Genomic DNA, 18,816 nt, shown 5'->3' with positions numbered 1-18,816 from the left:
AAACAAAAAAAAAATACACTAAGTAGAAAAACATTTATTTACATCAAGACATGAACAACTTCATGAATTCAACATACATCCATTTTTATAAAATTATTTCTAACAACCACCTCCAATGTAACTCGAGCACAACGTACTGTTCAGAGGTTAATTTATCAGATGAACCATGTTGCACACATCAGATGAACATATCCTATCAGCCAGGTATAGAGTGCGATCCAGCTGCATACAGGACATTTCATTTTGCCATCTTTTGAACAAACAGTACCTCGCTTCAGGAGTATTTTTTTTTTTTTTGGACGCTTAATACTTCCCTGGGCAGTTGTGAACGCTTAAGCTCTTATAATACTTCCCTGGGCAGTTTTTACACGTAATACTTGCCTGAGTAGTATGTGAGCAGCAGCAGAGTTCTACATTAGAAAAGGCCATTTGAAACACGACTGCATGTTCACCAGCACACTGATTCTTCAGATTGTCGTACACACCAGGGCCCCAGAGCAGATAAAAATGTTAAAAGGCAGTAGTCAGGATGTGCCCACCAAAAATGTTATAATCGTTTTCCATGGTAACAACGATAAGGTAAAAGTTTTGGATATTTTGAACATATCCATTGAAACAAATCTACATACGGGAAAAATTAGACATGGTTAAGTCAACGTAAAGAAATTCTACCTGTCGACTCTAAAATTGATCTTGAATGACTGCTATCCAAATGAAACATTTGTACCATTGATAAAAATCCCTTTTCAGTCCTTGCTGGAACCTTAACTAGTTGGCCAAAGGTTTTGATCCATTTGGCAAACTCCCACCCTTGTCACCTTTGACCTGGATGTACTATAGCCTGTAAACCAGATGGCAGGGAAGCCCCCACATGGACACACTGCCGCCTCGGCCGGAGGGCGACGGCCTGGCTATGCTGGTGAAGCGCTGGGAGTTTAAGCGCAGTTTGGGCAGCTCCTTCATCAACACTGTCAGATGGGTGTCCTGCACCAGGCCAAACACCTCCAGCGTCTGCAGCTCTGGAAACCGCTCAAATTCCCTGCAGGGAGACACAGAAGCCAGGAGAGACTGAGTGAATGGACGCACAGATGAGAGGCAGGCTTTCCTAAACTAACCCCTACATCCTTTGTAGGGGACCAACTCTGTTGGCACCGTCAGTTTATCAAGTGCCAACCTCCCAAACCAACCCCTGGGGACTGGAGGTGGGGAAGGGTCCACAAAGCCTTCAACAGCATCAATACGGTTTGAGCAAGCATGTGCAATAGCTTCCACCCCTGCATCTTAACTCTACCCGCCAGTTGTTTTCTAGCTGCATGGTTGTATTTGTGTCAGAGTAATTAAGATCATATGTGAAACATTTGCAGAAAAAAGCAGTAAAACTCCAAAACAACCGAAAAGGAGACCTTCATAAGAGAAGATGCATAAATCTACATGTTACAGCATATGGATGAAAATATACAGATGAAATGCACGTATGCACACACACGGTCGGTCAGCTTTGGAAAAAGGCCAAAGAAAAGTAAGGGGTGTGAGTATTTGTGTACTCACAGGAGAAAGGGTGTGTGTGTGTGAGTGACAGGTGTAGGAGATTATTTGTGTGTACTCACAGGAGAAGGGGTTGGTGTGTGTGTTGGAGTGACAGGTGAATGAGAGTATTTGTGTGTGTGTGTGTGTGTGACAGGTGTACGAGAGTACTTGTGCGTACTCACAGGAGAAGGGGTGGGTGTGTGTGTGAGTGTGACGGGTGTATGAGTATGTGTGTGTGTCTGGTGTATGAGAGTATGTGTGTGTGTGTGTGTGTGTGTGTGTGTGACTGGTGTAAGAGTATGTATGTATGAGTACTCACAGTAGGGCAGCTGGGTGGATCTGATAGCAGCGGCTCAGGCCAAGATGTCTGAGGGACGACAGCTGCTGCAGGATGGGGAAACTGTCTATCGTCACCAGGACGCTATCACTGCACCAACAAACATTATAAAACATGTTTATTATACACACACACACCATATGCCCAACAACACAACACACACCATATTGCCCAACACCACAACATACACCATATTGCCCAACACCACCACACACACACGTTTCCCATACGTTGCCTAATCTGTGGCAGGGCTCCACACAATAATGTTCTATGTTGTACTATTTAAATTAGATAAACTCCTTTCACTGAGCTGCGCTTTTGACACGCAGCCTTTTCCTGCCCGGCCCTGCTCTCTCTTGTAACGGACTCGCCCCCTCCTCTGTACATTTAAGAAAACATTAACAATTGTTGAAGGGTTGTTGTTGGTACTGCATAGAAGACGATTAAATTGCTATTAAATCCACTTAGCATCGTGACCATGCATGTTTGTTCAAAACCGCTGCATTCAAGTTAACTCTAGCTAAGGACTAATCACAACATAGTAAATTGGGGAGACTAAACTAAGTTAAGTTATGCAATCAAGCAGTACCTCTAAGATAATGTTAGAATAGTTTGGATGTTGAGCTTAGCATGCTTAGTTACAGCTGCTTGTCAATTTCGACTAGGTTACTCGTGCATGGCTCTTCATTTTATTGACGGACACTGAATGTTCTCCAAAACTGAAGTGTTTTCCAAGACTCAAAAGTGCTTGTCCCAAGGAGAAGTAGTATTTTACCCAACTACATAGAAAACAATATGAATTGCATCCATCCACAGAGATCAGTAGCCTTTTAACAGTGTTAAAACTCCCTCACAAAAGTCCCTCCGCACAAACGTCTCAAAGTGACAGTCACTCAATTAGACCTACACACCAACAAGACAATCTTAAAATGACAGTAACTCAACTTAAACCTACACACCTACAATGTATAACGCCCACCCCCAGCTACCACTACAAATTGAATCCAATTCTGTGGGAAACACCACACACAGCTGAAAAAGTTTTTCCTTTCAGCCAATTCCTCCTCACCTGAGATCCAGATGGACAATACTGGGACATCTCTCCACCAGGCACCTCATGTCTGCATTAAAACAGGAAAATATTTTTTAATACACACTTTGTGCGTGTATCTTCCTGCACATACTGTACTTATATCCACATACTACCAGAGCTCCCCCTAAAACTCCAGTGTTTCCCATACATCGACTAATCTGTGGCGGGGCGCCACGAAATCCAGACCGGCCATCACACATTACTGTTCTATGTTGTACTATTTAAATTAAAGAGAAGATAAAATCCTTCTATTGAGCACATAGTTCATTGAGCTGCGCTTTTAACTCATGCAGCCTTTCCTTGCCCCGCTCTCTCTCGTAGCAAGCCCGCTGCCCCTCCTCTGCATCGTGACCATACGGTGCAAATTTGTCCAAAACTGCTGCATTAGTGTCAACTCTGCTATGGTCTTATCACAGCATAGTAGGCTACATTGAGGAGACTAAACTAAGTTATGCAATTAAGCAGTACCTCAAAGCTAACGTTAGAATACTGTTTGGATGTAGAGTTTAGCATGCTTACTTAGAGCTGCTTGTGAATTTCGTTATTCATGCAGGGCTTATTTTATTGATTCTGACACTGAAAAGTGTTTTCCAAGATTCAAAAGTGCTTGTCCCAAGGAGAAGTACGAACCTTTATTTTAACCATGTAGAAAACGTAGTGTAGTGCTGCTGTAGTGTAGTGTAGTGCTGCTGTAGTGTAGTGTAGTGCTGCTGTTGTGCTGTAGTTTAGCGTAGTGCTGCTGTAGTGTAATGTTTAATACTGAATGCTAGTTCATTGTTCGGAGTAGAAACCAGCATGGTGAGCTGTGATGTAGTTACCCTCCATGGTGAGGTTCTGTCGGTAGCCACTGATGTTAAGCTGTGAGATAGATGGAGTGACGTTGCTCACCACGGCCTTCACATGCTCGTTGCTGAAGTCACACCAGGACACGTTCAACTCAGTCAGCCTGCAGATGAAAGGGAAGGGAACGGTTTCATTAAATTCAGAGCCTGTCAAACCGATCCCCTGGCAGAGGCCTTCCAGTGCCTAACAATAGAAAATATATCAACACTAACGGCTCCCGCACACAGCTGCGTTCCGTCAACGCATTCCAGTGGGTGTTCCCGACGGTAGCTATGCAAATGACTTGAAGTAAAACCGTAATGTGATTGGTTGGTGCCGTCTGTAGATTGGCTTGATTGGCGGTGCCGTCTGTCGGTGCAGCAACAGCTGAACTCCTCAACGCCGAAAGCAGCGGGAGAAACGCGACGCGACGGACCCACAATTCAGTTCGGCAACGGATCACGTGAGCCCATTTAAAGTGAATGGGATGCGTCTCCAGCAACGCGATGCACGCAGCTGTGTGTGGGAGCCGTTACTACACTCCTAATATAGGTCACTGCATTCTTAACTTAAACAGTAAAGAGCAAAAAGGTAGAATATATTGTGCAATCAGTAAAACTCAAATGTGGACGTGCTCAGTTTTACCGTGTGCAGGACTGGAGCATTTGGGCCAGTGTTTCAGAGGAGAATCCTGAACATCCACTCAGGTTGAGGCGCACCAGCTGTGGATTCTGTGCCAGAAATCTGAACAGCAGGAACAAACACCATCAACGCAGGAACAAACGCAGGAAGCCTTTTTAAGTAGAGAAGAGCTAACTGGCTGCAGCATGAAGGGCATGAGCAATGTGACTAGCAGGGACTACAGCACAATATGGAGTATTGAAATAGGAATATAATGTGTTATATTACACATTACTACACACAGAAACTGATGAAATTAGAAATTAGGTTTGCAACAGATAACACATACTAGAGGTAGTGCTAATACATGTGATATCATTTGGTTTAAACAGGGTGCGAAGTCTCTACATACTGTAGAATGCCGTCTGAGAGAAGAAGCCCCTCCAGACTGAGATTCTGTAGCTGTGTGCAGCGGGAAATAACGTCATAAACGACTTCAGGTGAGACGGTGCAGCCAGACAGGTCCAAGTGCTGAACCCGCAGTGGTCTGTGGGCAGAGGGATTCAAAGGTCACTCTTTAAAATAAATAACCTATTGATGTACAATATAATCACAATATGAAACTGTGACACAATAGGCTTGGACTAGGTAAACAAGCCTATGGGTTAGGTTAGTTCACTTTGTCTGTACACCTTGTATGGAAACTAAATCACACTAGTAATTTTGTTTGGGATAAAATGTTTAAATGATGGTTTCTTCGATTTGCCATTAGTCATGACATATCAAACAATCTCCCTAAACTCCTACACTACACACTACAAGTATCATAGACACTAGCTCTCAGAATGTTCTCTTTATGGGTAAAGCATGGTTCTCCAATAGAACTCACACTTTATGTGTAAAGCATGGTTCTCCAATAGAACTTTCTCTTTATGGGTAAAGCATGGTTCTCCAATAGAACTTACTCTTTATGTGTAAAGCATGGTTCTCCAATAGAAGTGTGTGGGCATCGTAGTCTCAGGGCACCAGCAGACAGCACCTGACCGAGAGCGTTGCCAAGTCGCACCTTTCCCTCCAGATCCACGCTCTGCCAGAGGGACTCGTCAAACCTAGTGAACACCAACAACACACCTCCATCAGTGCACGGACACACAGAATCACTTAGGCCCATAGAGGAACTCTAGCATACAGGGAACTTCAGACACGCATGAAATCCCAGTTGTGTCTTTTCAGTTGTGAAGTGTAGATGCGGTAACATACGAGAGCTGGTGCCAGCGCTTGCAGACCCTGGAGGTCCGGAGCAGATCCCGCAGCGACAGGCAGGACAGGATCCTCAGAAGCAGCTCATCAGGTAAATGGTCCCAGCATACACCTACCATATTTGATAAAGATCAGAAATCAGAACCACAGTCATAACAGGATGAGACAGTTTCACAGGTCGCAATTCCATTTAGGTTTACATAAAAACACAGATCGTTTGGGGATTATGATAATTTGAGACAAATTTAGGTCCTGTGATATGCAGATAATCAAGACCACTCCTTCAGATGCATAGTCATTTCAGAAACTCGAGGTTATGTGTTATGTAATGTTATGTAATAACGGAAACCTGTTCTGAAACCAGAAAACTTGCAAGACAATTTGGTGAAAGTAGATTATGACCTACTTTTGAATCTTGTAATGAGTCCTCGCAAAATATTATATAAACAGACAATACTGAAAGAGAGGCATACCTAGAGAATCTCTCCGCCTCCTGGGTCGTCTTGCCAAAATAAACACGTTTTCTTCGTTCTCCTTCCCCTTGTCTGTAACCCGCTGGTGTTTACGAGGTGGCGACCAGTTCTGAATGAGTTCTTGTGGAGTGTTTTCGGCATCGAGGCATGCAACGTGGGGTCGTTTCGGGCGTTTACTTTTCTGTGAGGCTAGCAGGGAGCTCTCCAGCTTCTCGTCCAAGCAAGGGAGCTCTTGAAGGGGCCTAGAGAAAGATGATAACCCTCAGTCAAAGAATAACAAACACATCTGTAGAATGTCGTACCATTAAACTGCACGCCAACGCAATATGTGCAAACGCGCCCAGGCATGTGGCGTCTGCAATTGAGCGCCAAGCGGATTCCTCTTATCCTTCGGAATGTTCACTAAACTACATTTAAAGAGTTTCTGCAAAACAACCCCATTGTATGAACAATCTTTAAAACATCACGAATTAGTTATTGACAGATGTGAACCTGCAAAAATGTGAGTAAGTAGTAGACTTACTACTGCGGAACATTAACATCTTGCTATGGCTATAATAAACAGACAAGTCTGCAGGCTTGGTGTGCTAGCGTTTGCCTTGCCGCCAAATGACATCTTATTGATTGACAAAGACGTGACGTGAAATGTAATAAAATTGATTATCTATAGACGTGCCCCTTGCGCAGATTTCACTTTTATAGCCACTGCTTTGGACATCGTTTTGCTTTATGGGCACCAACTAACGTAAGACCGTGGTGCCCGCCATTATGCTAGGCAAACGAGCAGTTTAGCTCAAGAGATAGCACCGTCTGATCGCGCCATAAACTAGTTACAAAGACCCACTTACGATATTAATCGAACATACTGTTTAGAAAAGGGAATAAGTATAAGTATAAACATGATACAAATTACATAAGAACAAATTGATTCGTTGCACAAGTTTGGCTTTGACTACCGACAAATTGAGCGCGCAAACGCCGATTCTATGGAACTCCTGTCTAACTGTAATATTTGTCCTTCGGAGTTTATTCCGACACGTTATCACAGATTATAATTTAGATGTGTCTGGTTTCAACCTCGATAAATAGCTATTTAACATCTTCTGCCACTAATATAGAATTTAATGGCTAACGTAGCTCTACCCTGGGACACTCTTGTGCGTCTCAATCTAGAACGTCATCTATTCCACACATTCAAATGTTCGACTAATCTAACCGCGTTGCTCATGCCCATAACCAAAAGACATATAGCTTCTACAGAAAGTCTTAAATTAAATTAAGTCATACCTTTCCATTGACATTTTTAAACGTATGAATATCCCCCAACTTCACAAGAGCAGCAGCAGTATCACACTCTCGACTCTCAAGCGGGACGATTTAAACCTCCCGCACACTTCCGCTTCCTTCTTCTTCTACGATTAGGCGGGCTACGATCTGCGCATGTAAACAACAATACCGAGACTAGTGCTCCCTGTTGGAAACTCTTGTGCAAGTTGAACCAGCGAAAATGTACCACATATCAACAGATACGTTTAGGTGTAACATGTTTATGTAGACGGCAAGACACCAGACAACATAGTATGGTATAGTAAAATACAAGATTTACATTTGGCCATATCAAAATGTTCGCCATAAATCAAGCATTTCTGAGGAGGAAAGTGGAGAGGAAATTATAGTACTAGAATCGCTGTTTTCCTCCACAACAGCAGACGTCAGTAACGGGCTTATCATTTAGAGCTACCCTACCCTGCAGGAAAGTCAAACGAAGAAGAAGAAAAAAGCGAGCGATTGCGCAGACGCAGTAGGCTAGTTTCTGGTTACTGTCTATGGTTGCAACAAGCTAACGGCAAAGATGGCGCTAAGTAAAACCTTTGGTCAAAAGCCGATAAAATTTCAACTCGAGCAAGATGGAGATTTCTATATGGTTGGATCAGAGGTATACACAATTGAATCAACTTTATGCTAATTTGTTCGTATGGAATCATAATGAACATAAAAAGAAATGCGTTATATAAATGCCCGCTAGCATTTCCCACTAGCTAGCTCTTTGTTTCTTAATTGCTTACAGTTCACACTATGCGTTTTTAAAGCATGAATGAATATTTTGTCATCTTCTTGTCGTGGGTGCATATAGACCTAATTTAATTTCATTCCGCTCAGTTTAAAATGACCTCTTCAACATATTAAAGGATGCTTTTCCAAACAGGCCTGTTACTGAATGAAGCCAGCTAGTGGTAGCTAGCTAACGTGAGCTAACAGATGACAGCAACACAACGTAATCTGAAACTTTACTGGACGCTAGCGGGAGTTTACTGGTGTTCTAAAGGCTTGCTTACTGCTTACAGGTTGGAAACTACTTACGCATGTTTAGAGGGTCCTTATACAAAAGGTACCCATCATTGTGGAGAAGGCTCGCTTCTGTCGAGGAGCGAAAGAAAATAGTTGCCTCATCACATGGTAAGCGAATGTTTACGTGATCTCATTTTCTATGGGAATACATCACATTTCTTATGGACCCTTACGTTTCATCTGTCAGGTCAGTATTATTCTGTGTTAGTTTGATGTTGCTAATGGATATACACCTTTAGCCACCAGCGTGACTCTGCTGAAGGCCTCGGAGTGTGAGGAGATCTTTGAAGGCAACGATGAGAAATATAAAGCTGTGTCAATTAGCACGGAGCCTCCTGCCTATCTCAGGTAACGCTGGGTGGAAAACGAAAGTAAAGTAGCCAACTGTTAAGCAATATTTATTTATGGACCCTTTCAAGAGTTCCATTATCAGCATCATAGTTGGCCCCACAAGACTTCCTTTTGAACATTCCATATGTTATCTTAATGCAGAGGAAGTAGATTGGGGCCCAAATAGAACGTTCAAGCATTGTTTTTGTTTTTATTGTTGAAAGGGTCTATAAGTGACACCGATGGAATGAATATAATGTCAGTAATGTACAGTGCATATGGAAATTATTGACATTTGACAGCCTTTACTTTTCTACACATTTCGGCATGTTACAGCCTTATTCCAAAATGGATTCAATTCGTTTTTTCCCCTCAAAATTCTACACACAATACCCTATAATGACGACATGAAAAACGTTTTTAAAAATGTTTAAATTAAATGTGTAAATTTATTAGAGATAAAGAACGAAAATATAAGTATTCACAGCCTTTGCTCAATACTTTGTTGTGGCACTTGTGGCAGCAATTACAGACTCAAGTCTTTTGGAATATGATGCCACAAGCTTGGCACACCTATCTTTGGCCGGTTTCGCCCATTACTCTTTACAGAACCTCTCGAGATCCATCAGGTTGGATGGGGAGCATCGGTGCACAGCCATTTTCAGATCCCTCCAGAGATGTTCAATTGGATTCAAGTCTGGGCTCTGACTGGGCCACTGTAGGATATTCACAGAGTTATCCTGAAGCCACTCCTTTGATATCTTGGCTATGTGCTTACTGCTTAGGGTCATTGTCCTGTTGAAAGCTGAACCGTCGCCCCAATCTGAGGTCAAGAGTGCTCTGGAGCAGGTTTTCTTCCAGGATGTCTCTGTACATTGCTGCATTCATCTTTCCCTCAATCCTGGCTAGTCTCCCAGTCCCTGTCGCTGAAAAACATCCCCACAGCATGATGCTGCCACCTCCATGCATCACTGTAGGGATGGTATTGGCCAAGTGGTGAGCGGTGCCTGGTTTCCTCCAAACATAACACTTGCCATTCACGCCAAAGAGTGATCTTTGTCTCATCAAACCAGAGAATTTTGTTTCTCATGGTCTGAGAGTCTTTCAGGTGCCTTTTGGCAAACTCCAGGTGGGCTGACATGTGCCTGTTACTAAGGAGTGACTTCCATCTGGCCACTCTACCATACAGGCCTGATTGGTGCAGTAGCGATGGTCATCCTTCTGGAAAGTTATCCTCTCTCCACAGAGGTACCCTGGAGCTCTGTCAGAGTGACCATCGGGTTATTGGTAATTGGGACGGCCAGCTCTAGTCTTGGTGGTTCCAAACTTCTTACATTTATGGATGATGGTCTGTGCTCATTGGGACCTTTAAAGCAGCATTATAATTTAATCCATTGTGGAATAAGGCTGTAACATAACAAAATGTGGAAAAAATTAAGCGCTGTGAATACTTTCCGTTTGCACTGTAAATACACCTGAACCTAGTTACCTCAGTGTACATCAGACATTATTGCATATAGCATTATATGCAGCACAGCTGCAAAAAGGTCAGCAAGAGAGCATTTCTATTGAATGTATTTAATCTTATTAACACGTTGTCTATCCTCACTTCCTGCAGGGAACAGAAGGCCAAGCGAAATAGCCAGTGGGTGCCCACCCTCCCCAACAGCTCCCACCACCTGGACGCTGTGCCCTGCTCCACCGCCATCAACCGCAACCGCCTGGGCAGAGACAAGAAAAGGACTTTCCCTCTATGGTAACTAGAGAGGTCTAACTTTTTTTGGTGGTGTTGATAAAAAATTCTGTACTCTTTCAAAACTTCTCCACATTAGTGTTTAATCTTCCTGTAAAGACCATACGCAATATGCCTATTTTATTTTATTTGTGAAGGGGGGAAATAAAAGATGTACTGTATTTATGGACCATTATTAATATAGAATATCATGAATATAGAATATCATTAATCATCGTTTTTTGTCTACGGGAAGTGCTGATATATTTTAGTCTCTCAATAGGATACCCATTTTCCAAAAATCCTGGATATCCATTTTCCAAATATTATGTTAATATTATGTTAAATATTACATGGAATTCCTGGTGGTGTAAGGGACTTCCCATTTTGTTGCAGTTTAATTTTGAGGTGAAAAATAGATTTCCATTAGCCTAGAGCAGTCAGAAATCCACAACATGATCCAGCCGTAATCCATGAGAACTGTTCTCTCTCTCTACATCTTTGATGACCATGATCCAGCCGTAATCCATGAGAACTGTTCTCTCTCTCTACATCTTTGATGACCATGATCCAGCCGTAATCCATGAGAACTGTTCTTTCTCTCTGCAGCTTTGATGACCATGATCCTGCCGTAATCCATGAGAACTGTTCTCTCTCTCTCTGCAGCTTTGATGACCATGATCCTGCCGTAATCCATGAGAACGCCTCCCAACCCGAAGTTTTGGTTCCCATCCGGCTTGATATGGAGATTGATGGGCAGAAACTGCGAGATGCTTTCACTTGGAACATGAATGGTAATCATGATTTCTGACCGTAATTTATAAAGTAGGACATCACTATACACCGGGGATGATCTGAGAAGCAGCCATTTGCCATTTTCAGTTGTTTAACTGTCATTTGTCCTGTACGATGGTATTAATGGCATAAGCCAGAGATCTCAGTAGTGATGGACTTTGGTACTGAATATAATTCCCTTTCAAAAGGATGCAACTCTTCCAAGGATTCCTCTCCTAGCACTTCTGACAACCTGGCACACCTTACCATGCTCTTCCCTCCCCTACCGTCTCCTCCTACCACACTGTAATGTAGGCACTTCTATCCTCTAGTACTAGTGTTGAAAGATGCAGTGGTAATTCACCCTTCGCTAAGGCCCGCCCTTCTTAGTTACTGTTGCTATGCCTGGCAAGCTTTAGCACCCTGCACGTCTATCACATAGGTGGAGAACCGGGACTTTTCAATGAAATGTCATTTACAAAGACATCGTACCACACTGAAAGCTAATATTTTGTCACTAGCAACTTACATTTGTCCTCTGTCAAATACAGTTGTAATTTCAGCTCTGAACAAAACCTTATATTTATAACCTAGTTATTTAAGCAGAAGTCGAATGTGTGTTTTGTTTCATTCGTCTCTCCTGGCCAGAATGAATGGAACAGGCATGGGGGACGAAAGAAACATACCATTTAAGCTATGTACTTCCCACAACTTCAGTATTTGAATGGTACTTGAATGGAACATATCATGAATGGTACTTCAAATAGGTGTTATTTTAAATAGATTGCTGATGGGCTATACATCTTGGTGAACGTCTGTTAACAACTTCATCATGAAGCGTGTATTTCGCGGTTATGGAAATATCATGCAATATGCTATTTTTTTATAGTTAGAACAATATGTGTTTCCAATTATATCATGTTTCTATAGTGTAATATGTTATTTCACTGTGTCTACGTGGGTTAGGGCACCACACATCCAAATAAGTGCCCTTCATACCCACAGGCCTTCAGTCTCCACAGGTTAACATGGCAGAACTCGAAAAGCTTGCCAGACCTCCCGTGCCTAGTGACTGGTTGCTAAGCTACGATTGGCCTGTGGGTTTTTCGGGTGTGGCTTAGGCGAAGGGTCAATTCATAACTAAAGTCTGCACTGTAGCTTAAATATTATTCTATTGCTCTAAGTCGCTTTGGATAAAAGTATCTACCAAATGAATAGATGCAGTGCAAATGTACTCTAGGGATCAGATCGTCAGCCGGACATGTGCACATGAATGAATGTAACACTGAAATCTTGTGTCTGAAAATATATCTTTATTGATTTTTCAACTGTCCCATGCCCAATGCCCCCCCTGCTTATCTTTCCCTCTGTTCTTCTCTCTCTCTTTCCCTGTCTCTGTTTTTCTCTCTCTCTTCCCCTCTGCCTCTGTGTTTTTCTCTCTCTCTCTCTCTCTGTCTGTCTCACTCACTCTCTTTGTTTTTCTCTCTTTCTCTGTCTTTCTCTGTTCTCTTCACTCCTTTCAGAGAAGCTCATGACCCCAGAGATGTTTGCGGAGATCCTGTGTGATGACTTGGACCTGAACCCCTTGACCTTTGTTCCTGCTATCGCCTCTGCCATCCGCCAGCAGATGGAGTCTTACCCCACTGACAGCCTGTTGGAGGAGCAGACGGACCAGAGGGTCATCATCAAGGTGGGTGTGGGGGGCGGGTCGGGGGGTAGAGATGTCAAGACTGGGGAATGTTTGTCTAACTTTGATTGTATAAAACGTGTGTGTGACTAAACTACAAGATGTAGGTTTGTGTGACCAGTTCTGTTGTCTTTCTGTATGCGTGTCTGTGTATGAGTACTCGCAGAAATGAGTGGTTGCTTAGCGACATTATGTGTAGGGGGCAGCGTGTTTGATTTTCTTGTGTTGGGCTTTACAGATTGACTATTAGAGAGTGGCTGACTGGCTGATTTCTTGTTTTAACTGTGTGTGTGTGTGTGTGTGTGCGCAGCTCAACATCCATGTTGGGAACATCTCCCTGGTGGACCAGTTTGAGTGGGACATGTGTGAGCAGGAGAATTCCCCTGAGCAGTTTGCACTGAAGCTGTGTTCTGAGCTGGGCCTGGGCGGAGAGTTTGTCACCACCATCGCCTACAGCATCAGAGGACAACTGAGCTGGCACCAGAGGACGTACGCCTTCAGGTAAAACTCACACACACACACACACACACACACACACACACACACACTCACTCTCTCTTGGGTACACACTTCGCACCTACACCGACATACTCAGAAGTGCTCTAATTTCTAGAACTGGGCGCAGACAGGATTAATTCACTTCATTTTTTTTTAGAAGTACTTGCACACACACCAATACACACAAGCACACAAGGGACACACTCCTGTTTATACAGGTGCTCCTCCTCCCGGTGTATTGCCATGGCGGCGCACACACTAAAGCACTTAGCCTCTTGGGCTTGCGTTGGCAGCTAGCGATAGCTTGGAGCCAACAGGACGAGCAGGGGATGGAGGCATTTAGGCTGTCAGTCAGCGAGCTGTCACTCAGGCGGTCTTAACATGGCTCCGTTTAATTAAATCCAGACTGCACACACACACAAAGAGCCACTCGTGCCTCTCTCTGTAGAACATCTTATCCTAAACAGATTGTTACATGATTTATTGTTAAAACTGTGCTGACTCCCTTGAGCATGCAGATATGGAGAAGTTTTATTTATGCTTCTTATATTTATTTACCATTTTAAAGTATGAACGCAGTGGGTGATCATGGGTGATGACTCCAGTGCCTTTATTTGGAAATGAGTTTCTTGAATCCATAGACTATAGCCATATAAAGCCTGTGGTGCTGGTCCCTGAGGGACTACGCATACCCACCAAGTGGATGAAAGAGCAGTTTATGCTTATAATGTAGCATTGTGTGAATGTGCATGTGTGTGGTTTCTGTAGATAACATGGACAAGATTATTTGATTAACAGAGTTTCTTCAGTCATGTGCGTGTGTCTGGTGACGTCGTGGTTTTGTGGCGTTTTTTTTTTTTTCTCAGTCTGTGATCCTTGTCTTGCCTGACCCCAGTAATAGCCAGATTTCTAGGGGCCTTAGACAGCGTTCAGTATGAGATGTGTGTAATAGTGACTTGGCATGCTCGATGGTGTTTTATGCCCCCAACGTCGTCTTCCAGGCAGCGCTGCCACCGCTGACTTAAAGGCACCTAATCCCAAACCTAACCCCAACCCTAATCCTAACCTTAACCCATGCCTAACTCTAGTGCCTTCCAGGCAGCGCTGCCTTGAAGACAACGTTGGGGGCATAAAATACCAAGAAACACTTGGCTGTGAAACAAATTGGCCTTCTGAGTGTCCTTGACACAAACAGAGAGGAAGAGAGAGACCACATCCTGTTTACAGGAAGAAACCTCTACAGATATATTCAGAGTTTTTCTGTGTGAGAGATTGACCAGCTGTTCACATCCATCCCGTGGTTGGTGGTGTAACATAGGGTTACAGTGATACAGTACAAGGCTGATACCTCACGAATGGTCTTCTCTCCCTGAATTCAGTCAGAATTTTTTGTCACTTCCTTCTCATCGCATGTCTCCTGTCTGGTGTCATTGAGGAAATGTTTCCAGTGATTCATATGACTGTATTCATATGACTTCATGAAATACAGTGTTTCCCATACATTGACTTATTTGTGGCGGCCCACTACAATATCAACATTGACCACCACACAATGATTTTCCAAGTTGTACTAAATTGTGCTTAAATCTGGTTAGCATCATAACCACGCTGTGCTAATTTGTCAAAAACTGTTGTATTCAAGTTAATTCTGCAAACCAACCACCACAGATGTGTGGGAAACACTGAAACACTTTTTTGATTCATGATCTGCCCTATTCGGTTATTAAGTCATAATGCAATAATGGGCTGATAATACTCTCTCCGGGTCCAACGGGTTTTTAGAGCAGCTCCTTTTTTCCTCCATAGATAGTAAAATAATAAAAGAAATTCCGCTATTCAGAGTAACCTTTAACAAAAAATGCCATCCTACTACTTACTTGTTGCAACCTAATACAATCCTATTTTTCGCGGAAGCCTGGACATTACCCTTGATTGCATCATCTGGCTGCACAGCTACAGTAATTACTCTGTTAAAGTTTAGCGATTTTGGGATACCCTCACTAAAATGGAGGTTATGGTGACAAGGTTTACAAGTTGCAAAAACCTGCTGGCTGCAGTAGTAAACATTTTTGACGAAAAAGCTGTTGGGCCCGTGACGTCGGAGTTAACAACCGGATAGGCTCATTTCTTGTTTTAAAATGCTGTACATCATAGATATTGGCAAGTTTAAAAAAATGCTGTAAATGAAAGACCAGGTGTATTGTTAAGAGTGATCAAATGAAGCATTGTTTGTCAGTGTACAAGAGAGTTAAGAACAGCTCAGTTCTGGCCCCAGTATTTTGAATGAGTTTTGCTCATTAGAAGAAAAACAGTATGCTGTTGACAAAGATATGAATGTGTAATGATTTTTATGGCCACCTTACACCAAACAACAAGATTGTTGAACGATTGAAGTCTTTTAACTAATTGACTTCACTTTTTGAACTAAATTAGGGGGTAAAAATGGAACTTATTCACAATATTCAAATTTTGCGACCCACCTGTAGTCTGTCCTTGTGCCTCTATGCCACAACACAATCCTTTGAGACTGCTCCACAGTAAAGTGTCTTTGTGATGATATGGTGGTTTCATCCTTGCCTGATTGATGTGGCGTCCTGTACTTGCAGTGAGAACCCCCTGCCCACGGTGGAGATCGCGATCAGGAACACGGGGGACGCTGACCAGTGGTGCCCCCTGCTGGAGACCCTCACGGACGCAGAGATGGAGAAGAAGATCCGGGACCAGGACAGAAACACCAGGTGAGAGAACAGGGGAGAGTGGAGGAGAAAGCGCCCAGCCACCCAGCCAGGAGGCAGATGAGGTGGAGGGAAAGAACGAATAGCTTGGAGAGATGAATAAAACAGACATGGCAGAAAGAGATGGCAAATGACAAAACACAAGGGATGACTGCCCAAGCCTGAACACCATGCTTCAGTTAGCAACCCCATTTTCCATCTGGGGAAAATCCCTGGAGGGATTGAGCATAAAATGTCCTGGCACACACATGGCAACTATTGAATTATAAATATACTAGCTCTTCATAATCTTTAGCTTCCTTTTATTTGACAGGGTGAAGTATATCAGAGGATAGATAGATAGATAAACTGGCACCAAGTGATTTCCCGCGCTAGCTGTTATCTGTGTCTTATCCATGCGTTCTCCATGCGTTCTCCATGTGTTCTCCATGTGCATAAGCCTTCTTTTCCGGATCTTGCTGATGTAGCAGTAAAATATTCTAATACAACCACTTATAGACCAATAACCCCGTTACAGTGTGAACTACAAGCCTCACACATAAATGAGATCTTAGAATTAAGATGACAGGAAAATGATAGTCCCTTTAGATACTTGACATTTTCTGACAATTGATCTCTTGTAAGGAGTGGAAGCCTTGAAAGACAATATCTCAGCAGAGACAGAATTCCATAACCTGATTTTGAGGGAGATTGATTATTTCACCTCTTGTGAGATGACATTATAGACCCTTTCAAGAGAGTTCACTTATCAGCATCTTATCACCCGGAGAGAAGAAATACTCTTTTCTGATTGGCTGGTGGGGTGGCTATTAATTCTGAATAACAGGACACCGTTCCATATTAATGCTTATGAATGGTAACTATAACAACCATAGTAGGACTACGGTTGCAGGCTTTGCAACAATGGAATCAACTGTAAACAAGCTATCGCTGGCCAATGGAAGGTGTACAACAAGCTGAACTTGAGTTTCTTGTTAAACGAAACCGCGTGTTTCCTTTGCTTTACAGTGGCAACCGGGTGATAAGCGGGATAACGGCCTTCGAGGTGTGTCCAGTTATACGGAATTAATGGACTCGGGCGGAGGCAACTCCATTGCGCGTCGGGGAGTTTTTTGCCACTCGCCCTCGTCCATTAATTCTGTATAACAGGACACCTCGGCGGCCGTTATCTCTTACATAGTTGGCCCCACAAGACTTCCTTTTTAACATTCCATATGTTATCTTAATGCAGAGGAAGTAGATCGGGAACCAAATAGAATGTTCAAGCATTGTTTTTCTTTTTATTGTTGAAAGGGTCTATAATACACACCACTCTAACACTTCACATAAGTGATGTGAAAGGTAAGTGCTTATTTGTGTTGGATGATTTTCAACTGGCTTCGAGAGCAATTACTTACACGTGTGTGATTGTGTTTGCCCCTTCAGACGCATGCGGCGACTTGCCAACACCGCTCCAGCCTGGTAGAGGACCAAGGCCTGATTGACGTGTTGCCAGCTCACTCCTGATTGGCTGAACCTCCTACAGCTCTTGGACCCCCACATCACAATCCACATTCCGCACGCGTCCGCTTGACTCTGGCATCCACAGCACTGATCTGGGCTCAGCCAGGCAGGACGCTGCACCTCACCCGAACTCTGTAGTGTAGGCCAACGAGCCTTAGACAAGTCGTAGACCCCCGGGATCTAAAAGAACCTCAAGGAGCCCAGTCCAGTCGCACCTGCCTCCCTACCGATCCGTTCCAGCATCCCTTCCACCAGTTTCGGGCACAGCGGAATGTACTGGCCGATTGAGCTCCTCTTCGCAGATCCATTTTAGCAAGCAGCTATCTCTGGACGCTCAGATATTACTGGGCTTTTGAAAAGTAAAGGTGGTGCTCAGCATATTTCTTTCTCGTGAATGACATGGCTCTTTTTTTTTTTTTAAGTGTGAAATTGAGTCTGTTACTAATAAACATTGCTTATGTTTTTTTTGTTTTTTGTTATGTTTTCAAAATTTGTCTTGTGTTGATTCATTAAATGATTTGAAATGAAGGAGTAGGTTGATTTGTGATGTTAAGATGCGTTGGCTGGCAACTGCTTTAGGCCTGCGTGAGGAATGTAGCCCATAACTAATTTACCTCCACTGTTCCATCTCATTAGCAACTGCTTATGTGCCACAGAGCTCCTGAACACATCGCTTCTCTCTCCCCCAGAGGGGGAAAGTCCATTTGAAACCCAAGATGCTGCATCTTTCAGTGGTTTGTGGTTCAAAATCACAAGCACCCCACTGATAACCACCAAGAGATCTAAAGGCCCACAAGCTCCTGAAGCAATCTGTTATAAAGCACCTAATTAGTGGTTTTTACGGTGCATGAAGGAAATAAATTTTGCACCAGGCGCTAGTCCTCCTTGGCGAGGCATACTTATTGTAAACTTTGGTAGGCTGACATCTATATTGTGTTTGTCTTGGATGGAAAACTTTGTTTTAAATAAATCCTTGAGATACATATAGAAACATTTACACTGAGGAGCTTAACAGACTCTGTAACAGGGGGGTATAGCGTGGGGTGTAGCGTCAGGTGGGGGAACAAAAACAAAA

At 43.2% G+C, this 18,816-nt stretch overlaps 2 protein-coding genes across 2 annotated transcripts; one reads left to right on the top strand and one right to left on the bottom strand.

Moving 5' to 3' along the window:
* Window positions 1–14: 14 nt before the first annotated feature.
* Window positions 15–7,531, bottom strand: skp2 (S-phase kinase-associated protein 2, E3 ubiquitin protein ligase). The gene is made up of 10 exons (XM_048234874.1): window positions 7,421–7,531; window positions 6,134–6,375; window positions 5,661–5,772; window positions 5,366–5,509; window positions 4,813–4,947; window positions 4,425–4,523; window positions 3,776–3,903; window positions 2,934–2,985; window positions 1,847–1,954; window positions 15–1,039 (listed from the first exon to the last, which is right to left on the bottom strand). The coding sequence occupies exons 1-10, from the start codon at window positions 7,432–7,434 to the stop codon at window positions 835–837; spliced, it is 1,239 nt and encodes a 412-aa protein (XP_048090831.1). The 5' UTR covers window positions 7,435–7,531; the 3' UTR covers window positions 15–834.
* Window positions 7,532–7,914: 383 nt separating this feature from the next.
* Window positions 7,915–18,269, top strand: smarcb1b (SWI/SNF related, matrix associated, actin dependent regulator of chromatin, subfamily b, member 1b). Its single transcript, XM_048235535.1, has 9 exons — window positions 7,915–8,069; window positions 8,479–8,590; window positions 8,722–8,830; window positions 10,431–10,568; window positions 11,211–11,338; window positions 12,842–13,008; window positions 13,316–13,506; window positions 16,110–16,241; window positions 17,664–18,269. Exons 1-9 carry the CDS (start codon window positions 7,986–7,988, stop codon window positions 17,701–17,703), a joined length of 1,101 nt encoding a protein of 366 aa, XP_048091492.1. The 5' UTR covers window positions 7,915–7,985; the 3' UTR covers window positions 17,704–18,269.
* The last annotated feature ends 547 nt before the right edge of the window (window positions 18,270–18,816 follow it).

This window comes from Alosa alosa, chromosome 23 (assembly GCF_017589495.1).
Source record: "Alosa alosa isolate M-15738 ecotype Scorff River chromosome 23, AALO_Geno_1.1, whole genome shotgun sequence".
In the NCBI taxonomy this organism is placed as follows: Eukaryota; Metazoa; Chordata; class Actinopteri; order Clupeiformes; family Clupeidae; genus Alosa; species Alosa alosa.
This window is presented reverse-complemented; position numbering and strand designations above follow the sequence as displayed.

Excerpts from the sequence above, each read along its gene's own strand:
- smarcb1b (XM_048235535.1), top strand. The coding sequence starts at position 7,986 with ATGGCGCTAAGTAAAACCTTTGGTCAAAAGCCGATAAAATTTCAACTC. Across the intron at positions 8,831-10,430 it reads GAGCCTCCTGCCTATCTCAG|GGAACAGAAGGCCAAGCGAA; the intron begins GTAACGCTGGGT and ends CACTTCCTGCAG. Across the intron at positions 16,242-17,663 it reads GACCAGGACAGAAACACCAG|ACGCATGCGGCGACTTGCCA; the intron begins GTGAGAGAACAG and ends TTGCCCCTTCAG.
- skp2 (XM_048234874.1), bottom strand. Across the intron at positions 5,773-6,133 it reads GAGGCGGAGAGATTCTCTAG|GTGTATGCTGGGACCATTTA; the intron begins GTATGCCTCTCT and ends CAAATATGGTAG. Across the intron at positions 4,948-5,365 it reads CCATGCTTTACACATAAAGA|ACCACTGCGGGTTCAGCACT; the intron begins GTAAGTTCTATT and ends CTCTGCCCACAG.